The sequence below is a fragment of the Pinus tabuliformis genome, chromosome 5_2 (assembly GCF_031772625.1).
Source record: "Pinus tabuliformis cultivar Carrire ecotype Pingquan chromosome 5_2, CPIR1, whole genome shotgun sequence".
Classification (NCBI taxonomy): domain Eukaryota; kingdom Viridiplantae; phylum Streptophyta; class Pinopsida; order Pinales; family Pinaceae; genus Pinus; species Pinus tabuliformis.
The window spans coordinates 408,220,371-408,242,197 of record NC_142306.1 but is presented as its reverse complement, the minus strand read 5'-3'; the positions used below and the strand labels follow the sequence as shown (position 1 = coordinate 408,242,197).

Genomic DNA, 21,827 nt, shown 5'->3' with positions numbered 1-21,827 from the left:
CAATTAAGGAAACTGAAAATGCTGAGAAAGACAATGGTGGGGATCCAGGTGGACTTGGCAAGTGGCCACCAATATCCACCTGGATCATTCCTCCCCCCTTAGGAAGCAATGGTCCCCATTGCATTGAGCTCCTCCATGAGATGAGGAAACTTTTGCTGAACTTGTTCCCTGGTGAGCCACTTGCCCTACTGAAGGAGTTGGCCTGCTTTGACAACTCGATACAGTTGGATATTCTGTTGGCGAGTGTTCTTGATCTGTGTGTCCATGATCCGATCAGTTGCAGCTTGTTCCATGCAATCTGGATTTAATTCTGTGGGTTTGAGCTGTTCTGCAATGTCGGATGTGTCTAGCAATGGTGGAAAGTATGGCCGAAGGCGGTCCACATTGAACACTGGGTGCAAGCCAAGGAATGGGGGAATGTTGAGCTCAAATGCATTGTCTCCCATAGCCTTAGTAATGGTGTAAGGACCATATCGGAGTGGTCTCAATTTCCGATAGGCTCCAGTAAGGCGTTCCTTTTGCAAATGCAACCAGACTTTGTCGCCCACCTGAAACTTGTGTGGCACCCGATGTTGATCATGTCGCTGCTTGTACTTGGCATTTGATTTCTCAAGAATGTCATGGACCTACTGGCGAATATGTTGGATGCGCTCAATGAAGCTGGTGGCCTTATCTGTTTCGGACTGGACATGAGCTGAATTCATGTGAGTAGCTACAAGTGGCATGGCCACATCAATGGGGCATAGTGGCTGGAATCTCAAACCCACCTGAAAAGGGCTATGGCTAGTGGAGCTGTGAAGAGCTCGGTTGTAGCTGTGCTGAACATAGGGGAGGCTCTCGTCCCATGTGCGTGGATGCTTTGAGTTATACATGCGCAGAATGTGCACAATCATCTTATTGACAACCTCTGTCTGGCCATCAGTTTGAGGATGGAAGGCCGTGGACTTCCTGAGTTTGGTGTCCAGCATTGACCAGAGACTGGACCAAAATGTGTTGAGATACCGACTGTCCCGATCTAAGATGATAGACTGTGGGATCCCAAAGTGCACCCACACTCGTTCAAAGAAGAGTTTAGCAGTGGCTTCTGCTGTGATATTCTTCTTGCAGGCCACCATAATGGCCATCTTCAAGAACCTGTCGACGACCACAAAAACACAGTCATTTCCATGCTTAGTGGAAGGAAGGCCTGACATGTAATCCATGGAGATGGATTCCCAAGGTCGACTAGGGGTAGGCAACGGAGTATAGAGGCCGTGCTTCTTAATGGTCGGTTTGGCAATGGCACAGGCAGTACATGATCGGATGTACTTCCCAACATCCTGTCGAAGATTCAGCCAATAGAAATAATTTTGCAATACTGCCACTGTTTTCTCGACCCCGAAATGCCCAGCAGCCCAACTGTAGTGTGCTTCCCAAATCATCTTTGCACGCTCGCTTGAAGGAACACAAAGGTGACCGAGGTGGCATAATAGGGCATCCTGGAGGTGAAAATCTGCAAAATGCCGACCCTCCAAGAGTGTCTGGTATGTGTGGCCGAATTCTGGGTCGCTTTTGTAGAGAAGTGGCCAATCAGAAGTCTCGTGCCCACAAGAGTTGAGCACGGTGGTTAACGCCATGATCGGTGGTCGACTGAGGCAATCTGCAACATTATTGGTGCTACCCTTCTTATACTTGATATTCAAGTGGAACTGTTGCAGGTATGTAGACCACTTCTGATGGCGATCATTCTGCAATTTCCCTTGGGTCTGTATGAACTGCAGGGGTCGGTGGTCTGTGTGGATGACCGTTTCCTTCCCCAAAATGTAATGCTTCCATTTTCGGCAGGCCTGTACAATGGAATACATCTCTTTATCATAAGTGGGGTACTTCCGGACTGTGTCTGAAAGTGTTTCACTGTGATATGCCACTGGATGTCCATGTTGAGTAAGGACTGCCCCAATAGCATAGTCAGAGGCATCTGTCTCGACCTCAAATGGTTGTTGTAAATCTGGTAACGCGAGCACTGGTGCCGTGCAGAGGCGATCCTTCAACTCCATGAATGCCTTCTGTTGAGATTCAGACCAAAAGAATTTTTCTTTCGCCCCTCCCTTGGTGACTTGACTCAAGGGCCAAGAAATATGAGAAAACCCCAACACAAACCTGCGGTAGAAGTTTGCAAGACCTAGAAAGCTGCGGAGCTCTGTTAGAGTGGTTGGAGAGGGCCAATCCCGAATGACTTGGATCTTGGCTGGATCGACATGCGCCCCCTGTTCATCAATGATGTATCCCAGATACTGAACCTGGGTCATGCCAAAAGTGCATTTCTCCAAATTTGCACATAGCTTGTGTTGCCGCAGTGTTTGGAGAACCTGTCGGATGTGGTGGAGGTGCTCTTCCCAACTCTCGCTGAAGATCAAAATGTCATCCAAGTATACTACTACAAAGGAGTTGGTGAATGGCCGCAAGATGTCATCCATTAGCCTCATAAAGGTTGCAGGAGCATTCGTCAATCCGAAAGGCATGACCAACCATTCGAAGAGGCCCTCCTTGGATTTGAAGGCAGTCTTCCACACATCAGAGGGTTCGATTGGTACCTGGTGATATCCTGACTTCAGATCGATCTTGCTGAAATATTTCACCCCCTTTAGTTGGTCTAGGAGGTCATCAATCCGCGGGATCGGGTACCTATTACGAACAGTGATCTTGTTCAGCGCCCGATAGTCAATACAGAGTCTCCACGTCCCATCCTTCTTCTGTACCAACACGATCGGGCTCCCATAGGGCGATGAACTCAGACGGATGTGACCTTTCTGCAGGAGCTCCTGAATCTGCCTCTTGATTTCATCGTTCTCCAGAACGGAGCGCCGATAAATTGGTCCATTGGGTAGCGGCGCACCTGGGGTCAGATCGATGGAGTGCTTGACTTGACAGTGCAGAGGAACCCTTGCCGGGGAGGTGAAGATGACCTCGTACTCCTCCACAATCTTGTCCATCTGTAGTTGTCGTGCAGAGGGACCCCGTCTGGAGGCCGCGACCACTGTCTTCTTCTTTCCTTGAGGGCGTATCATCAGGAAAACAAATTTCCTGGTTTTGGAAATGATCTTACTGCATTGTTTTGCAGTAATCAAAGAGATGGCGGCAGGTGGTGCTACCTCTGGTATCCTGAACAACTTATTTCCCAATGTAATAATAACAGCACGGGGCCTTGATTCATACACAGCATGTCGCTTCCACAAGTATGGTTGTCCTAGTAATACATCACAAACTTCAAGGGGAGCAATGTCACACAATACCTCATCCGTGAAGGGCTTGATGTTGTATGGAAGGCGACACTGCTGGCTCACGCGAAGATCTCGTCCTTGGTGAAGCCACCCAATGGTGTATGGTTGTGGATGTGCTGTGGTCGGTAAGCCTAACCGCTTCACGACCTCTGCCGAAATGAGGTTCTTTTGACTCCCGCTATCAACAATGAACTGTATCGGGGAGCCCTTTACCCACATCTGGGAGTGGAAGAGACGCTCCTCCTCCTCTGGATCTTCGGGTTCATTTTTCTGGATCTTTGCGGTAGCAACAGTGGCATTGGGATCCGCATCAATGATCTGCTTCCCTTTTTCATACCCCTTATCGGGTTCTGACTCAGAGTCGGAACATGCATCTGATTATGAAACCTTTAGCTCAACCACCAGTGACTGCTTGGCCCGACACTCACTTGTGTTGTGAGTGGAGCTCTTATGGAACTCGCACCATTTTCCAGTGTCCTTTCTCGGCTTCGCGGCGCTGTTCTTTGCTTGCAGCTTCGGCTGGTTGTCTTGGGCTGTCCCGCCTTGACTTTGTCCTTTGTTCTGTGGTTTAGGGGCACCTTTCCCCTGCTTTGGATTCGCAGATCCAAAGTCTCGCTTCTTTTGTTTAAACTTCTGCTCGACCTTGACGGCATATCGGTATTCTGTGCCGAGCGAGGGGATGTTTAGGAATTGTATTTCTTCCTGGATGTACTTGTGCAGGCAGCCACAATATTTGAGTATCAAATGTTGCTCTGAATCCTTGATACCCAACTTTGTGCGAAGGGTATGGAAAAGATTGGTGAACTCCGGCATGTCTTGGTCCCTTCCCTACCGCAGCGTGGTCCACTTTATGTATTCATCCTCATAGCTTCCGACAGGGTAGTACTGCTCCTTGATGGCATCCCGGAACGAATCCCAGGTGGGTACGGCTGAAAATAGTGAGCCAGTACTTTCATCCTTCTGCTCGCAGTAGGTTTCCCACCAGTCCTTGACGTGGGGGGCTACTTTGAGAAGAGAAAAAACAATCTTTTCCCGACTCGAAAATTCATGAACAGAAAAATAACCCTCTAGCAGATTTAACCATTTATCTACGGCATCTGCATCTATCTGACCCTTGAATATGGGGATTTCAAAATTAACTTGTACCTTAAAGGGTGTGGCATTTCCAGAGTAGCTGCTGGAATCCGATGCGTTGCTTCTGGGTAGCCGCTGAAGGATCTGGGCAAAGCTGTCCATCATCGCGTTCCGTTGTCGCTCGAGGGCTTCTTCGAGCAAGATTTTGATGGGATCTCCTGCCCCCTCGTCTTTCTTCTCGTCCGCTATGGGAGGCCGTCGGGATTTGCGAGGCTGGTCTTGCAAAGGTTCAACCAGTTCAAGCCCTAACTCCTTATATCCCGACCTTGTTGGGGACATGCAATGAAAAACAGAGAAAAAGCAGACCGCTCAGATACCACTGATCCAGATTTAAACAGGAACGCAAAAAATTACAGAGATAACCATATACACAAAGATGCAACGTAAATAATACTTCATTTCATTAATGGAAAATACTGAAATATGCTTACAACCAGAAATGGAAATAAACCAGCTAGGGCGAAGGTAGCTTATCTCTGAGAAGAGATGTGGTGGCTACATGCCTCTGAACTGTCTTACAATGAGGCTCGAAGGCCTATTTATTGTTAAGAAACAATGGAAAACCCTTAACATTCCAAAGCCTAACCCTAGGAGATGAAACACCAAACTGTGGGCCCCGTTTGGGGTAAATTGGTACATCAATTTCCCGGGGTCGTAACTTTGGCATATGATCTCCGTTTGACGCATACAATAGCTCGTTCGAAAGATCTATCCGAGCACTATCATTTTTGGAACGGGCAACATATTCCATGGACCCATGTTGCCCTCGGATTCCCAAAAAAACGTCGTTTAGGGCCTCAAAACGGCTCCGGAAGTTCAGGACCCGAAAAACTACTAAAAATAGTAAGTTGTGCTACAATTAAGGAAACTGAAAATGCTGAGAAAGACAATGGTGGGGGTCCAGGTGGACTTGGCAGGTGGCCACCAATATCCACCTGGATCAGTTTGTGAGAAGCCTTTGACTGTCTATGAACAACAATTGGATTGTACTGAGAGCTGGATAGCTTGTGAGCTAAAGCTTTGCGTAATCCGAACATATTTCCACTTGTATGATATTACAGAGATCGGGGATTTTAGCTGAGGCTTTCCCCAGAGTATTCTTCTGTGTTTCATGTGTGTTTGAATCTTCTTCTCTGTTATATGTGTTCTATTTGATCTTGCTCAAAATCGATTAATCTTCCACAAGTTTGATGGTAGAAGTAGATTAAGTATTTTGCTTTAGTACATTGCATAATTAGTTTAATCTACTGTGAAATTTCTACATGGTATCGGAGAAAAGGGGATCAAAGCGAAGAATAGTATACAAAGAAGGGAGAAGTTCGAAGTTTCAAGTTCTTGATTATAGAATTCGAATTCTTATCACATCTCAAATTTCCCCAATGGCATTCAACGGTTTAAGACTCGAGTATGCCCTTGATGGCAATTCGAATTATATACCCTAGAAGGATCACATGGAAGTAGTATTAGAGGACAATGGTCTAAAGGACTTCATTAATCAAGAAGTTTCCAAGCCAGCAATGGCTAATGCTACAGAATTAGCGGAATGGAAGAAATGTGTGGCTAGAGCGAGGAGAATCCTCCTAGAGGGAGTTTGAGACCACATTGTATCGAGCCTCCATGGGAAGGAGACACCATTTTCAATGTGGAAAACATTGAAAGATCTATATCAAAACAACAACAATTAGAGGAAGTTGGTGCTGAAAGACAAGTTTCAAAAAATCAAGTGTGAAAAGGGTGACACAATCTCTACATATCTGAACAAGCTCACCACCTGCAGGGATGAGCTTGGAAGTGTAGGGATCATGATAGCTGATGATGACATGGTGAGTCTTTCTCTCCTCGGTCTTCCTAAGAGCTGGCATAGCTACCAAGACTCGATAAATGGAAGAGAGAAATTGCTAGCTTGGGAACGACTTTAGTCAGAACTGATGCAGGAGGAGATAAGAAGAAGCACTAGAGATGGTTCTTCATCTAGGGAGAATGAAGAAAACTACGCCTTAGCGAGTAAGGCAAAGAAATGGAAGGAGAAGGATTCTCATCCCAAATCGAGTTCTTCTCATGGTAGGAAGAGGTTTGACAAATAAAAAGTGTGATGCTTTCATTGTCATGAGGTGGGCCATTTTGCAACAAATTGTCCATTGAAGAAATCCAAGATGGGATCTAAGGAAGGATCAGATGGTGAGGCACTGGCCTCATAGTTCGAGTTGGATTTCACCCTCTTCGCATGCATGGCTTCATCCATGGTGGGATGTGGTTGGTTTCTTGACAGTGGAGCTTCTTTCCACATGACGGGCGACAAGAGTTTGTTCAGTACCTTGGAGGAGAAAGATTTCCAGATACTCATAGCGATGGGTAATGATGAAAAGTATCGTGTCTCAGGTATAGGCACAATTGTTTTTCAGAGGGGGCATGGAGCTTGCATTACCTTGACAGATGTCAAGTATGTACAAGGACTGAGGAAAAATTTGGTGTCGATCGCAATGCTGGAAGACAAAGGCTATGATGTAGTCTTCAGTAAGGGAAAGGTTTTCCTTCGACACATCACCACTAGACAAGTGAAGCAAATCAGTTCACGAGTCAAGAACCTATATGCTCTTGAGGTTAAAGATGCATGCAAAGCCTTGAGGAGCAAGGCAACTGTTGGAGACTTGGTGGTTGAGAGGGAGAGTACATTACCTCTCAACATGCAGCGCCAAAAGAAGTCTCAGACAATCGTGAAGGAGCCACAATTGGTGAAGCAGCTTCAGGAGGTTGTGGAGCAGCCACAACTGGAGAAGCCAAGAGAAGATTGAGTGGAGGCATCCACTCATGCAGAGACCTCTAGTAGGGGGGAAATTCGAGCCAAGTGGGCAGAGGGATCACATGCATCCATACCTCTAGGTCAGAGGTGGAGCAATGTGGAGTGACAGTCCCAAGAAGGCTGGAATAGGGGTAGGATCATTGAGGTACCCAAGCTCTTTGATTAGACCTTGCTATGGGAGCCCCGATGAGGAGTAGCAGGACTGGTTGAGTGGGTAGAGACAAATGCGGATGGAGCGGTAGAAAGAGCTACAATGTAGGAATCCCAAGACAATGCAGAGCTAGTAGGTTGCAATAATGCGAGAGGCACAGGAGTGTTGCACCAGTGCAGGATGGCACAAAGAGGTGTGCAATGGTGCAAGATGCATGGAGTGTTGCAGCAGCTTAGAGGTCAAAGAGGGAGCACTTTTCAGTGGCAGAGGGAGCTTCAGCATCAAAGGATGTTTCTAGCCCAACAGGGAGGTCAGTTGGGAGATTTTTTGTTTCTAGAGTTGCTGGAGCAACAAAACTTGGGAGAAGTGTTGCATGCAGAACATTCCAAAGGTTCAGGATCGGGTTCGAGTTGAATGCCTTTCTTGTTGAGAGGGAGTGTTGAAAATGGCAAAAAGAAATGCTAAAAATAGAAGTTCTAAACATAACATTGCTATAAATAGCAGTCCAGGTACCAGTGTTGGACATAGCAACAAGGAATGAAAAATGGAAGTGCTAAAAATAACATTGCTATAAATAAAATTTCAGTTAGATTCCAATTTTAGTTAGTCCCTGAACTAAAATTGAGAATTAAAATTCGAATTTGATCTTAGAAGTTGTTTGTAAAATAATTAATTAATTCATCTTGAGTTAATTAGTTAGAGAAAATCAAACATGAAGTCTATGTGAAGACATGCGACAATTATCCCTTTGATTGAGGAAGTTATCCCTTAATTAAGGAGATCAGGATGAGTTGTACTTTGAGTTGTAATTAGTTAGCTCAGTTAACTGAGTTAAGTCCAGTTAGATTAGTTCCAATAGTTTGTGGAACTAATTGTGAGTTCAGTTAGTTAATGCATGCATGCATGTAACTGCCGCACTTCAGATAACTGAATATGCTCTCATAAATAACTCATGCATGTCAGTTCAATCAGAGAACCAGTTGAGATTAGAGGAAGGGACAATGTACTATCAGTTGGAGGAATTTTCCTATATAGGAAACTCATCCATGCAGAAGGAATTATCTCCTTCAGGATTGCGCAGTTACTTCTGAGTTTAGTGAGCAGTGTGAGAAGTGAATTCACACAGGTGGCAGCATTGTGAGCTAAAGCTTTGTGTAATCTAGACATATTTCCACTTGTATGATATTACAGAGATCGAGGTTTTTAGTTGAGCCTTCGCCAGAGTATTCTTCTATGTTTCATGTGTGATTAAATCTTCTTCTCTGTTATATATGTTCTATTTGATCTTGCTCAAAATCGATTAAGCTTTCGCAAGTTTGATGGTAGAAGTAGATTAAGTATTTTGCTTTAGTACATTGCATAATCAGTTTAATCTACGGTGAAATTTTTACATAGCCTCCATTACATGGAATACAATTCACAATTGTTCATGATGTATTAACAAGGAAAGATAAACATATGTCCTCCTACACTTATCAAATTGTATATAACCTCGGTAAATTAGTAGGAGTATATTTATATATAGTTTTTTAATTAAATTTAATTTTTTGATCATATATATATGAGTTTTGGTTCACCTTGAATGGTTCTTTGAGAAATCAGATTAATGAAAGAATCTTAAATTTTTAACCATTTGAGTTTGAAATCTAAAATGATAATACAAAATTGAAAATGTTTTCATCCATAAATGAATGTTGTTTACTCAAATAACTATATAAACTGCTAAAAATTAGATATAAGCAGTGACAATATAAATAAAGCATAGGCTAAGAAGAGTCTAAAGGCTCCACCTTGATGGGTTCTTTTCAATGTTGAGGGGACCTGCCCGAGTCTGGTGGGAAGTCGAGATCGTCCTCAGTCATATTCATTCACCTACCTACCTAGGGTCTTCATATATATCTATAGTTCATTCAAAATTAAAATTGCATCTTCCTTATCTTAATTATGATCCAACATAACTCAAGCTAGCAATATATTCATATGTTGGTACAAATTGATAGTATGCACATATTGGTTGTTTCTATCTATTGTATGATATGTGGAAAGTATCAGGAGGTCACTTCACTAGGACATTTATGTCTAATAAGAAACTGGAACTCCCTAGTGATATCTCTCTCTTCCTAATCAAGCTTGGCCCGTGTATTCTGTGAGATGTGCTCATGGTAGTGTTGTGCCAAGGACACTACTTATTGAAGAGCACAAGTTCCCCTTGAATCTAATAATATTCCCCCCCCACAACATCAAGCATACTATCTTGGCATGGTGAATTTGTATTCCCAAAGAACTAATGACTACTATGACCAAGTAAGGATGAGTCTACAACTTGAAAAGATAGACCTTCAAACAAATCTGACAATGTGGTGACTCGAAGAAGACACTACTTAGATCGAACACAATGGATAAAGCAGGATATGCAACAGGTGAGAAATACTAGAGATCGATATCGTGAAAGTTGATGTGATCATAAGATAGACCAACAACAACAAGAAAAATATAGTTATTTATAGAAAGCTCCCAACTTAAACTCTAGGATAAGCACTTCATGCAAATTTAATGAGATTGGTAAGATTTATACCATGCCAACTAATGAATGTTCACCAATGCCACATGCTAGAATGAAGTAGTTATTAATTACAAGTTACAACATCATCCTAAACCTCTTAACCACCCCTACAAATCGTGATAACCAAGTGTGGATCGATATGCTAGCACAATGCCTGTAGGTGACTCCAAATAATGAAATCAAGTAGCATTACAATGGATATTTTCAACCTAATTTCTCTTATCACATTGTAATAAATTTCAAACTGACGCAACATCAAAGTGGAGTAATGGCACATGGTTTGTTGTGCTTCAGAATAATTATCACCTTTCATCTTTGGGGTGGTGCAATAGAACATCCTTACTTTGCATGCTTGGTGGTATGGATGCCATTCGGTCCTTCCACATAGCACCTGCCATATTAGCCATTCCTCGAGAGGGAGAGAGAGAGAGAGAGAGAGAGAGAGAGAGAGAGAGAGAGTTACATCATATAAATAAAAAATGTAAAAGTTGATTGGAATGACATTATCTAAACAAAAAAATAGTACTAATTTGTGTTATTAGAAGACAAATAATCATTAACTATTTAACAAATTTTGTGACATAGAATTATTTTTTAATCATAGGATTTTCTAATAACATTGAAGAGTCTAAAGATGACCAAGGTATATTGATTTTATTTTTTTCTATTAATTGGGACAATCTTTGCTTTTATTTGGATTTCTAGCTTTCTTTTTGTGAGGGAAATATTTGAATTTTCTGATAATAGAGATTTACATTCTAAGCATAGGATGTTTATGTTATCCTGCCACTATGGAAACCAAACCAAACACAAAACCTCAATTGTTCCAAAATATCAAAAGGAAAGGAGTTTTCAACTCCAAAAGAGAAAACAACTAGATAATTTGTTTGGCCATAGCAACCCTTCATCTGCATAATGTTAAAAAAAGATACATAAAATAAAAAGTAAAGTAAAGAGGTTGATATGCATGCATGCTTTTTTTTTTAGAGTCTATGGTCTCAACATGGATGGGCTCCTTATTGCTTTCAGGAGAGAAACTAGGATCTAGAGGAGGTCCGTTTTTTCATTTAATTCTTGCAAGTCTATAATTCATTTCCATTACTAGTTGTTGCATTTGATTCAAAGATGGGATAGTGTCATTCTTGAGCTCATTGTCATCTATAACCACTCTTCCCAAGAGGAATTTAAGGTGCTAGTAGATATCAATTATATACATATATTGATTATATTTTACCCAAGTATGACCAACATGAGGAACCCTATCTACCACCTTATAAAGCACTAGAGCTCAACTGCTCGCTAGAGAGATCTCGCTCCACTTGAGTAACTTATTCTTGAATTGGATAAGGGGTCAGCTCTTGATACCTAGTAGTTGAGCTCTCAGCTCGAGTTCGAGCTCTACAATTTCCTCACTCTTGATAATAGTATGGTCCATTTTGAACTTTGGCCCTTTGCCTTGGCATGGTGACTAGCGAAAGGGATGAGAGGTTTTTAGATGGGCGCACTGAAACCCACAAAAGTAGCGGGTTCCTGATATATCCTCAGTTACTTGACTCAACGTCCTAGTGGCTGAACAAATACATTATCAAAACCATCTATCGAAGAGTAGCTAGAACCAAGTCAAGGATTAGTATTAAAAATGCAAACTAATCCATAAATTTTCATGGGTATTCCACTAGATAGTTCGTCACAACAGGCCTGATAAAAATTTATTTAAAAATATGAAATATACATTATTAGGGTTTATTTTTGTTTTTATTTATAAATGTATAGATTGCAGTTAATTGTGTATGCATGAAAATTAAAATTATGCATAAAATAGAGAACAATGAAATAAAAACTCATAAACCAAAATTGACATAAGATATGACCTGGGAAACTATTTCGAGAGAAAACCTAGCTAGAAGGTGAGGTTGTTATGCTCTCTTTCTCTGAATAGAAAATGGTTGCAAGTAAAAAGTATGGCCTAAGGCCCATGGCCTACTAGAGTGTATAAATATTCTTTTTCTTCTCTATCTCATCTCCATCTCAACCATTTTTTCTCATCTATTGAATAAATGAACTCCAAAGAATGGAAACTCTTTCCTCCTAGCGGCCCGGTTACAACACAACTCGATAGCCTACTAGTGGTTTGATTTGACTAACTCAACTTTTAACAAGTGTCACAATATGGACTTTTGTAGAATATTCTTCATCATAATCACATGACTATCCCATTTTCCATGAATAATGGGGGCGAACATGGCATCCTCTCAAATTATGGTGATGAAAATAGGAAGGTCAACTTTTAAGAAACATAACTTTTGCATACAAACTCCGATTAAGGCAATTCTTATGTCATTGGAAATGTCTCTATGTGTAGAATATGAGATAAATGTGTTGCATTATATCAAAACATTTTTACCCCAACAAAGTCTTTTGATGTCCAAAAAGGTTTTAGACCCTAATTTTCCAAATTGGGGCCTACCACAAAAATGGGCCTATTAGTTGATTCCTCTCCTTTTCCCACTCTAAAATCATTGAGATAGATGAAAAATAATATAATAATATAATCCAAAACACAACCCCAATGTATCCAAACATATCTAGGCCCAAATGGACTATAGAGTTGCGAAGGGGGCTTGCTTAAAGGGTATTGCTTCGCTATAAACTCGGCCTTATAGGAGGAGTAGTGTTTTGCATGTCCAGACATACGAATGAATTCCTAGAAATTTAGAGTGCCATCCTTCGTCTTGAAAGAGTAAATAGCATGGTTGCGTCATCCTTTCTATTCTGGACACGAGGTTGGAAACAAATCTAAGCCATTAAAAAATCCATGAAGCTCCCCACTAAGAATGGAACCTATAGAAAACTGCAGCGAGTCAAGTAAGAGGGGGGGTTGGTTGAAGAAGTAAAGATGTAAATTTCCAAGGTGATTCATTAATAGTTCTCTTCATATCCATATATGTAGTGAAAATCCTCGTCTGACAAGTAGAATCTTGACAAGATGGCCATTGATGGCCAATCATTAATTGTTGAAAGATTGAAAAGATTGCACTAATTAGGCTAATTCATGAGAGTTGTGCTATCATCCATGGTATACCTTTGCAAATATCCCGAAATGCCTTTTCACACAGGTAATAAACTATGGTAATGAATGTGGAGCAGACCCACTTGGTGGTGCATTGTGATGGCCATCAACATATCATGCAAGACTTAAATGTTCTTTGAGGAGGCATGTTTCCATGTCCCACTATCTTGTGGGCTGGTAGGGCAGTGGCAACAAGCTCTTCCCACTCCCCCTTTTGCTACCTTGGCCACCCCATCTAGGGTTACATTTCTAAACATTAAGATAACTAATCAATGTGAATTTAATAAGCCTTTAAATAATCACTAGAAAAGGATGTAAAATCTTATTTTGAAAGTAAATAAAATATGAATAAATTGTTGAAAGATAAAAGGGCTATAATGTAACTAATTAACATGAAATTAAGAGATGGAAGATTAATTATATGACGTTTAAGTTTTGAAAGGTATAAAAGAGAAATATCCATGCATGCAGTTATAAAATGTAGGAAAACTGACACTTTTTGTGCATCATATTTTATTAGAGATTCCATCCTTTGAGAGGAAAGAAATTTAATTATTGATTTTGTAGGAAAAATATTAAAACACTTTAAAGGAAAATTAATGTTTTAAGATCAAAAGTTTAGTAAACACTTTTAAAGAAAAAAATGGAAAAAAAATATGAAAAGTCACCTAAGAAGATATATAAATGACATAATAATTGGAAACATAGAAGTTTGATCCTCTATTTTGAATAGAAAGATGATACCAAATATGATTGTTGGCTTTGGGAGTGTAGATTTTTCTAAACATTTTAAATTTATTTCATGTTAATAAAGAAGTTATTAATGGGGGCAACTTCTATAAGACATCTTTTGTATGATCATGAACCCAATTGTAAACTATTCTCTTGTTTTCATGATATGTTGGATTGTTGTGAGGTTTGATTCTTTGTTGTAGAATAATATCTTATACTTGGTGTCTTATATCACTTTCATTTATATTGTTTTAGCTAAATTTTGATGTGGAGTTGCAGATGGTACTTATACTTGTAATCTTTCCTCAATTTTTTATTGGTAGTCATGAGGTTTATGCAACATATTTGATTATGAATTTCATCCAACTCACTATCTTGTATTTATCTTTTAGCTTCATATACATTGGTTCTTTTAGTAGACTAGCTCGAGTGCATGCATTTAAATGATGCACAATGCATCTTTACATTCAACAATTAGAATTCATTTTCAGAATTATAAAATAGTAATGGTAGCTAGTTTAGAATTTGGAGGGTTTTCTAGGGCCAAATTTGGTGAAGTCTAATTGTGATGTCTCCCTAAGGTGAACCCATGATGTTGATTGTGGGACATTTCCCTATGTCAATATCATGTGATAAGGTTTTACACTTCATGTTCAAGTAGGAAATATATGTCTTTCATTTCAAAGTCTCTAGAATATAGCATTGAAATTGAGGAGAGATTTATTTTCTATTTTCTCTAATCATGAGTCATAAGGGGCTTATCTATAGATAAAAGGATTAACATAACTAGGATTTCAAGCCTATTTTTGTCCCCACCTTGGGCACATTAAAATATTTGACAATACAATTAATCTTTTTTCCTTTATCCAATTTTACATGGGTGTGGATAGAGTCTTTTTATTGCCAAGAATTTTTAGAAACCTTCATTACAGGGAAGACAACCCTATTAGGAAATTGTCTAACTTAGGATATAGAATTTCATTCTACTTGGATGCTTGATCATGTGAAGTGCATTACTTTTTTAGATGACATTGATCCAAGTAGTCATTAAGGACTATCTAAAAAATGGCTTTGACATTGAAAGTTTGCAGTGAAGGTTTTTTAACGCATTTTTTATTCCATTCCCATGCATTTTTTTTACAAAATTATGATCAATGATGAGGGAATTCAATTGAGTCTACTAATTTTCTTTCCAACAAACTAAACGAGGCTCAAAATAAAATATTAAAAAGGAAAACTATGATGGTAGTAAGCTTTCCCTTTTTAGAATAAGCTAAATTGTCTAACTCAATATTTCCACTCAACTCTAATAATATTCATATTAAAATTATGATATATTAAAGCTCTTATTTCTTAGAATAAGTCAATAATACTCTAATTTTAACTTTTTTATTATTATTTTTTTAATAAACTTAATCATTACCTTTCTTCATTATAAATTACTATTATTTTAGCCTCTATATTTTAATTAATTTTTTCATTATAAATTTTACCACTCTCCCAAATTTTTTTTTGAAAAATATCTCTTATATCTAATCAGCTTAACTCAACTTTTATATAAATAAAAAAACCAACATATATACACTCGAAGATGTAACGTGGAAACCCAACTTTTTAGTCCCACTTAAGTTACTCCACATAGTTTGTCCAATAATTCTTTTCAACAATGAAATATAAAAAGACTATTTATTTATTAAGATAAATCCAAAAGAATCGATAAACTTTTAACCCAAAAGGAAAAAAACTAAAGTAAAAAGACAATTTATTTATTAAGATAAATCCAAAAAGATCGATAAACTTTTAACCCAAAAGGAAAAAAAACTAAAGTAAAAAGTGATAGAACAAAAGGAATATTCATTGATTCCGTTTCTTTTGCGATGCAAGAAAGGTGAACCCTATCTGAAAGCGCAAAAAGGGTCACTCTTATGTCATATCACCCATCTCACTCCATGTATGATGTCCAACCCTTAATACCCATTCACACCATAATCATGTGACCCTTTCATTCATATACGCATGAGGCACCATTTCCTATCAAAATAAAGAATATTCTTTATGATTCATTTTTTTTGCCATGGAATAAATTAATTATTATATGTTTTTTAAAATATAATAATAAGATTTATTTAATTATGGTTTTGGAGTACGTTTTAAAGTTGTTTTTGTTGAGCTAAGAACTAATTTTTCTCGGACTTAAAGAAATAGATTAAAAGATTGAGAGGCATATGAGCTGAGTGAAAGTTTACTCTTTTATAGAAGAGCGAAAGTTTACACTCTTATCGATTACCAATAGTTAATTACAAGTGATGTGGTCATTTTTGCATAACCAATGATGAGAAATGTGAAAGCTTATTCCTTTATAGATTACCAATAAATAATTACAAGTGATGTGATCATCCTTAAATAACAATGATAAATAAACTTACATTAATAAATAATAATCAATGATTACAATCATCGTAAAAATTCTCTCACTATTAAAAAAAATAAATACTTTTAAAAATATTTTTAAACTCTTTTTTTTTTTAATATAATAAAAAACATGTTAACGAACCATAATCATTATCCCACTGGTTACATAAATTTTCATACTATTTCAAAAAAAAAATTAAAGATAAAAATTAAGATTCACTCCATTCCACAGTATTCACACTATTTCATCCCTGAACCTAATGAGCACATTACACTTTAATATTCACACTATTTCACCCCTCAACACGACTTTAATATTCACACGATTTCATCCCTCAATACGATGATGACATTTGTCCAACGCAAATCAGTTGGAGACCACATGCAAACACTGCACCTCTTTTTCTGAAGATCCTAAAAACTTGCAGACAATTCCCAAGCCAAGAAATTCGCAGACTAAAAGTTTCAACCACAGGATCGACCGTTCAGATCTCCGGTAAAGGAGGTTCAGTTCCGACCTTCATACTTTCTCACAACTAAATATAAAAAATCAAACACCACCTGCCACCACCTCCTCAGCTGCGCCACAAAACACGAACAGATTTGAAGATCACCATCATCAACCAGAAGACAGGTTTGTTACTGCCTGCATTTCCGTCCAATACATCAATGCAGCGTGCTTAAAGACCATATGCTGTCAACCATAAAAAACAATAATCTCTATTGTTACGCTCTAATTCTTCTCTCGATTTCATGGCAGATACACTAGATTTTGATTTTGAGTCGATTGCTCCAACAAATTGCGATTACCGACATGGGTTTTCTACGATTCTTTTGGAACTCAGAATTCGGAATTCTGCGGCGATACAGAATGCAATTAGTTGGTATGCGGGCTTCATATCTTTTTATGGCGATAATTTGAGATCGCCTCGATATCCTTGGCTTTATAAGCGTGACCCATTTGGCACCCTCATTACACGCTCAGAGAGTGTGCTTGTGAGACTTTTCTGCTTTACATTACTGACGGAGGCTGAGAGGAGGACAATAACGAGTCCTTGAGCTTTATACTCCCTATCATCTTAACTCTGTCAGGGTTGTAGATCAATACAACCACAATCACAGCTACATTTTTGAAAAAAAGAAAAAAATTACAGGCCAGAGGTAGAATGGAGTAAAGACCTGCCAAAGAATTTGTGCATTTTGTGTGTAATTTTAAGGCCTGGCTTGTGTTGGGTTGTTTACAACAAAGTTGGAATAAGGTATTGATCCATTCAGTTTGATTAGAATTGTTTTCATTTTAATGGTTGTGGATTACAAGATTTATGTTGATCGAATTTAAGTTTCTTTGATTTATATCAGAAATTTTTTTGGTCTTAATTACATTAAGATTTATTTGTCGAAGCTTTTTGAACCAGCTAGTATGATTCATTCTCAGGCAATTTGAGCTCATAGCAAATAACAAATCTGTTGAGAAACTAGAATGTTGTTTGCCCATCCTTTTCTTTTTTATATATGAGAATGCAACAGATTGTCTGAAAAAGTCAATTTCCTTTTCTTTTTTATATATGAGAATGCAACAGATTTTCTGAAGAAGCCAATTTCTTAACATGCAGAGTAAAAGAAACCGTTGTTGAAGAAGCCCATCTTGTTGGAAACCAATAAACATATGAAGCAAGCCCTAGAGAAAGGGCCACATATGTTCAGCAAGAATTTGATGGGTTCTTTGAGGCTGTTTTTCATCATAGCATTTTTTGGGTATTCTCTAGCAGAAGATCCCTACAGATTTTTTACATGGAACGTTACATGGGGCACAATACAGCCTCTTGGTATTCCTCAGCCGGTACAGTTTTAAAAAATCTCAGGCCTGTTTCAATGCCAATAGTTGTAGCTCACATATGATTTGCCAGGATTTGTCTGACACATATTCTGCGACTGTTGCAGGGGATTTTAATAAATGGACAATTTCCTGGACCCCAGATCGCCAGTGTCACCAATGATAACATCTATGTGAATGTATTTAACAACCTGGAACAAGCTTTCTTAATAACTTGGTAAATCCTTTGGGTTCTGTCTTTGTGGATTGGCCGATTTAGATTCATGGATTTGTTTGCTGATCTGCAATATTGCATTGAGGTCCTTACACAAGTTCTGGTACAGGAGTGGCGTCCAGCAACGGAGAAATTCGTGGCAAGATGGAGTACCTGGCACAAACTGCCCCATACCACCAGGGAGAAACTTTACGTACAAGTTCCAGGTGAAGGACCAAATAGGTAGCTATTTTTACTTTCCATCATTGTATTTCCAGAGAGCTGCAGGGGGCTTTGGCGGACTAAGCGTAGCTAGCAGGGACCTGATCCCTGTTCCATTCCCTCCACCTGATGGTGATATCACTCTGCTTATAGGTGACTGGTACAAAACCAACTCTACAGTAAGTTATTAATCCATCCCTGAAACATGCATATCTCTTAAAATTAAAGAGACTGGCTATGTTCAAATTCAGCCTGTCCACCAGAGTGTTCTCTTGCAATGCATCAATCTCTGACCATATTCTATCTTTGGGCAGGTCCTTAGAAGAACACTTGATGTGGGCAGATCTATTGGTAAGCCTGATGGTGTTCATATTCATGGCCATGGGCTACCAAATGAATTAGCAATTACAGTGGAACAAGGTACTTATCGCTAATCTCTCTCACAAGGCAGTTTGTTAGATTTAGTATAGGTGTTTCTAGCCTTGCAACGATGGTCCAGTTTAATTTTATTTTATCTGATGGCTGTTGAATCCATTGCTTCTTCTCTTGAGATGTATCTAAAATGACCCATCTGTTTATCTGCAGGGAAAACATACCGCCTCCGAATTTCAAATGTGGGATTGTCATCATCTTTGAACTTCAGGATTCAAGGTCACAAATTGAAGCTTGTGGAGGTAGAAGGATCTCACACCGTTCAAAATGTCTATGATTCTCTTGACATTCATGTTGGCCAGTCCTACTCTGTTCTGGTCACTGCGGATCAGCCACCTCAGGACTATTACATTGTTGCATCTACTCGTTTCACAAGTCCCGTTGTTTTTAATACTGGCATTTTCCACTACAACAATTCCCAGAAGCAGGTTTCTGGACCAATTCCAGGGGGTCCAACAATCGAGATTGATTGGTCTGTGAACCAGGCCAGAACCATCAGGTTTGGTTCTTGCCCTGCTTGCTTGGGTTTTAGAATAATGTATGGGTGGGATAATCGTATAGATTTTACAGATAGATGAGTGTAATCTGTATGATTGCTAATGTTTTACCATTACTAGAAACTATAGATAAGAGATCATCAGGGAAATTGGGGATAGTTACTAAAAATAAATTTTAAAAAATGGTTCTTGGTTTTTAGTTTGAGTGGTTGGGATTGTGGTTTGGAATCTCATTAATTTAGGTTCAAGTTTTTGGAGATATATTCTAGTTTACCTAGATTCAAATCTCTAAAAATATGTTCTAACCTATATTGTTTAAGTTTAAAAAACAAATTAAATTAAAAAAAAAAACTTAAATTAAATATAGTTGAGTTTAGGTTTCTGTGATCCATATCAAGTTAGAGAAAGATTTCGGCAAAAATCACATGGAATCTCATTTGTCGACGCGTTTCGAACCAACCAGTGTGGTTCACCACACTGGAATCTCATTTGTCGACGTGTTTCGAACCAACCAGTGTAGTTCATGGTCAGGACGATGAACCACACTGGTTGGTTCGAAACGCATCGACAAATGAGATTCCATGTGATTTTTACCGAAATCTTTCTCTAACTAAATATAGTTTTCAAAATTTGAATGCTATTGTTATACAAATAAAGCTTAAAAACCAGTGCATTTTAAAATATCTAAGAATTTATACCCATTTTATAGTTATCAAAATTTAAATAGATATTGTTGTGCAGATGGAACTTGACGGCCAGTGCAGCTCGCCCCAATCCACAAGGATCTTTCCACTACGGCACAATCAACATTACTCGAACAATAATCCTCTCAAACTCGGCCCCCATTATCGATACCAAACAACGTTATGCAGTGAATGGTGTTTCCTACTTGCCTCCCAAAACACCATTGCAGCTTGCAGATTACTACAACATAAGCGGAGTGTTCGTCTCTGGTGGCATTCCTGATAGTCCCAACGGTATATCATCTGCTTACAAGGCGGCGGCTGTGCTAAATGTGGAATACCGGACTTTCGTTGAGATAGTGTTCCAGAACAATGAAAACACTATCCAGTCATGGCATTTGGATGGATATTCCTTCTTTGTAGTGGGGTAACTTCTAATTTCCATTATAATTTTATCTCATAAATTTGTTAATGGTTGATTGTAGATTTTGGGAATATTTAGGAATTCAATATCAGGAAAAATTCAAATAATTAAATTTTTTTTTAACTATCAATATTTAGCAATTAATAGTATCTTCAACTTTGTTGCCGAAGATGGTCAATGATAATTTTTATCAAATTTTATATCGTGAGCTTAAGTAGATTATAGATTCTTGAAATATTTGAGATAAAAAAATATGGACGAACTCAACTATTTAACCTCACCCATATCTAAATGCTAAAATATTCTAAAAATCAACAATCAACATAAGAATGCTCTAAATTTTAAAACCTTGAATACATATGGTCTGCAGAGTGGAGAGGGGTGTATGGACACCTGCAAGTAGAGCTCGATACAATCTTTTTGATGCAATTTATCGTAGCACAACCCAGGTTAGTCACCAAATGCATATTTTATTATTATTATTATTATTATTTACCTACATTATTCCAGCTTTATTGCCACAACTACTGCAACAATGACGGTTGTGTTTGTTTGTTTCAACGCAGGTGTATCCACAATCATGGACTGCTGTTCTTGTAACATTTGACAACGCAGGACTGTGGAACCTGAGGTCAGAAATATGGGGACGCCAATACCTGGGTCAGCAGACATACGTGAGAGTGAAGTCTCCTGTGAAATCATTGAGAGATGAATATAATATCCCTAGCAATGCTATCCTCTGTGGGTTAGCTAGAAACCAATCACGCCTTCCTCATAAGTACTAAGATATCAGGGATCTCCACGTCAGCGTGCATAGCTGCTCTAAAATGGAGGTTATCTAAGATAGAAATAAAATGGATGTCCTCGACTTAATAAAGGGACAAGCTCATATCCATCTCTCAGACCACCTGTTTAGCTAGGGTAGGATAGCTTCTTTATCCAGAGTTATCATGGAACACTAGTATATGAACTCCACAGAACCTGTGATAAATCATTACTTACAACTAGATTCCTATCTCATTGTCAATAGGTTATTTATTATTATTTTTTTAATAAAATGGAAATTTTAATTTTGAAGTATTTTATTCATTCTGATTGAATTAATGATAGGTTATTTATTATTATTATTTTAAAATGAAAATTAAAATTTAGAAGTATTTTATTTAAAATTAAATTATTATTATTTTTATATTATAAAATTAGTTTTTTTTAGTTATTTTAGGCATGGTACAAATAAAAGAATTACTAGTAAAATTCTCGCTTTAAATATTTGATTCTTTGAAGGTTTTTTGTTTTTTTTTTTGTTTTTTTCGTTTTTGTTTTAAATTCCTAATTACAACTATAATAATTATCTTTTTAAATATTTGATTCTTCAAATTATTTTGAAGGGTTTTTTGAGTTTTAAATTTTTAATTTTAAT

At 38.4% G+C, this 21,827-nt stretch overlaps 1 protein-coding gene and 1 pseudogene across 1 annotated transcript; both read left to right on the top strand.

The window, feature by feature from the left end:
- The window catches only part of LOC149159251 (alcohol dehydrogenase-like), a 34,299-nt pseudogene extending 17,118 nt beyond the window's left edge, over positions 1 to 17,181 (top strand).
- A 655-nt stretch (positions 17,182 to 17,836) lies between these two features.
- LOC149159250 (L-ascorbate oxidase homolog) lies at positions 17,837 to 21,192 on the top strand. Its single transcript, XM_089434240.1, has 8 exons — positions 17,837 to 17,962; positions 18,064 to 18,173; positions 18,280 to 18,550; positions 18,686 to 18,791; positions 18,957 to 19,302; positions 20,042 to 20,410; positions 20,778 to 20,856; positions 20,974 to 21,192. Exons 1-8 carry the CDS (start codon positions 17,837 to 17,839, stop codon positions 21,190 to 21,192), a joined length of 1,626 nt encoding a protein of 541 aa, XP_089290366.1.
- The last annotated feature ends 635 nt before the right edge of the window (positions 21,193 to 21,827 follow it).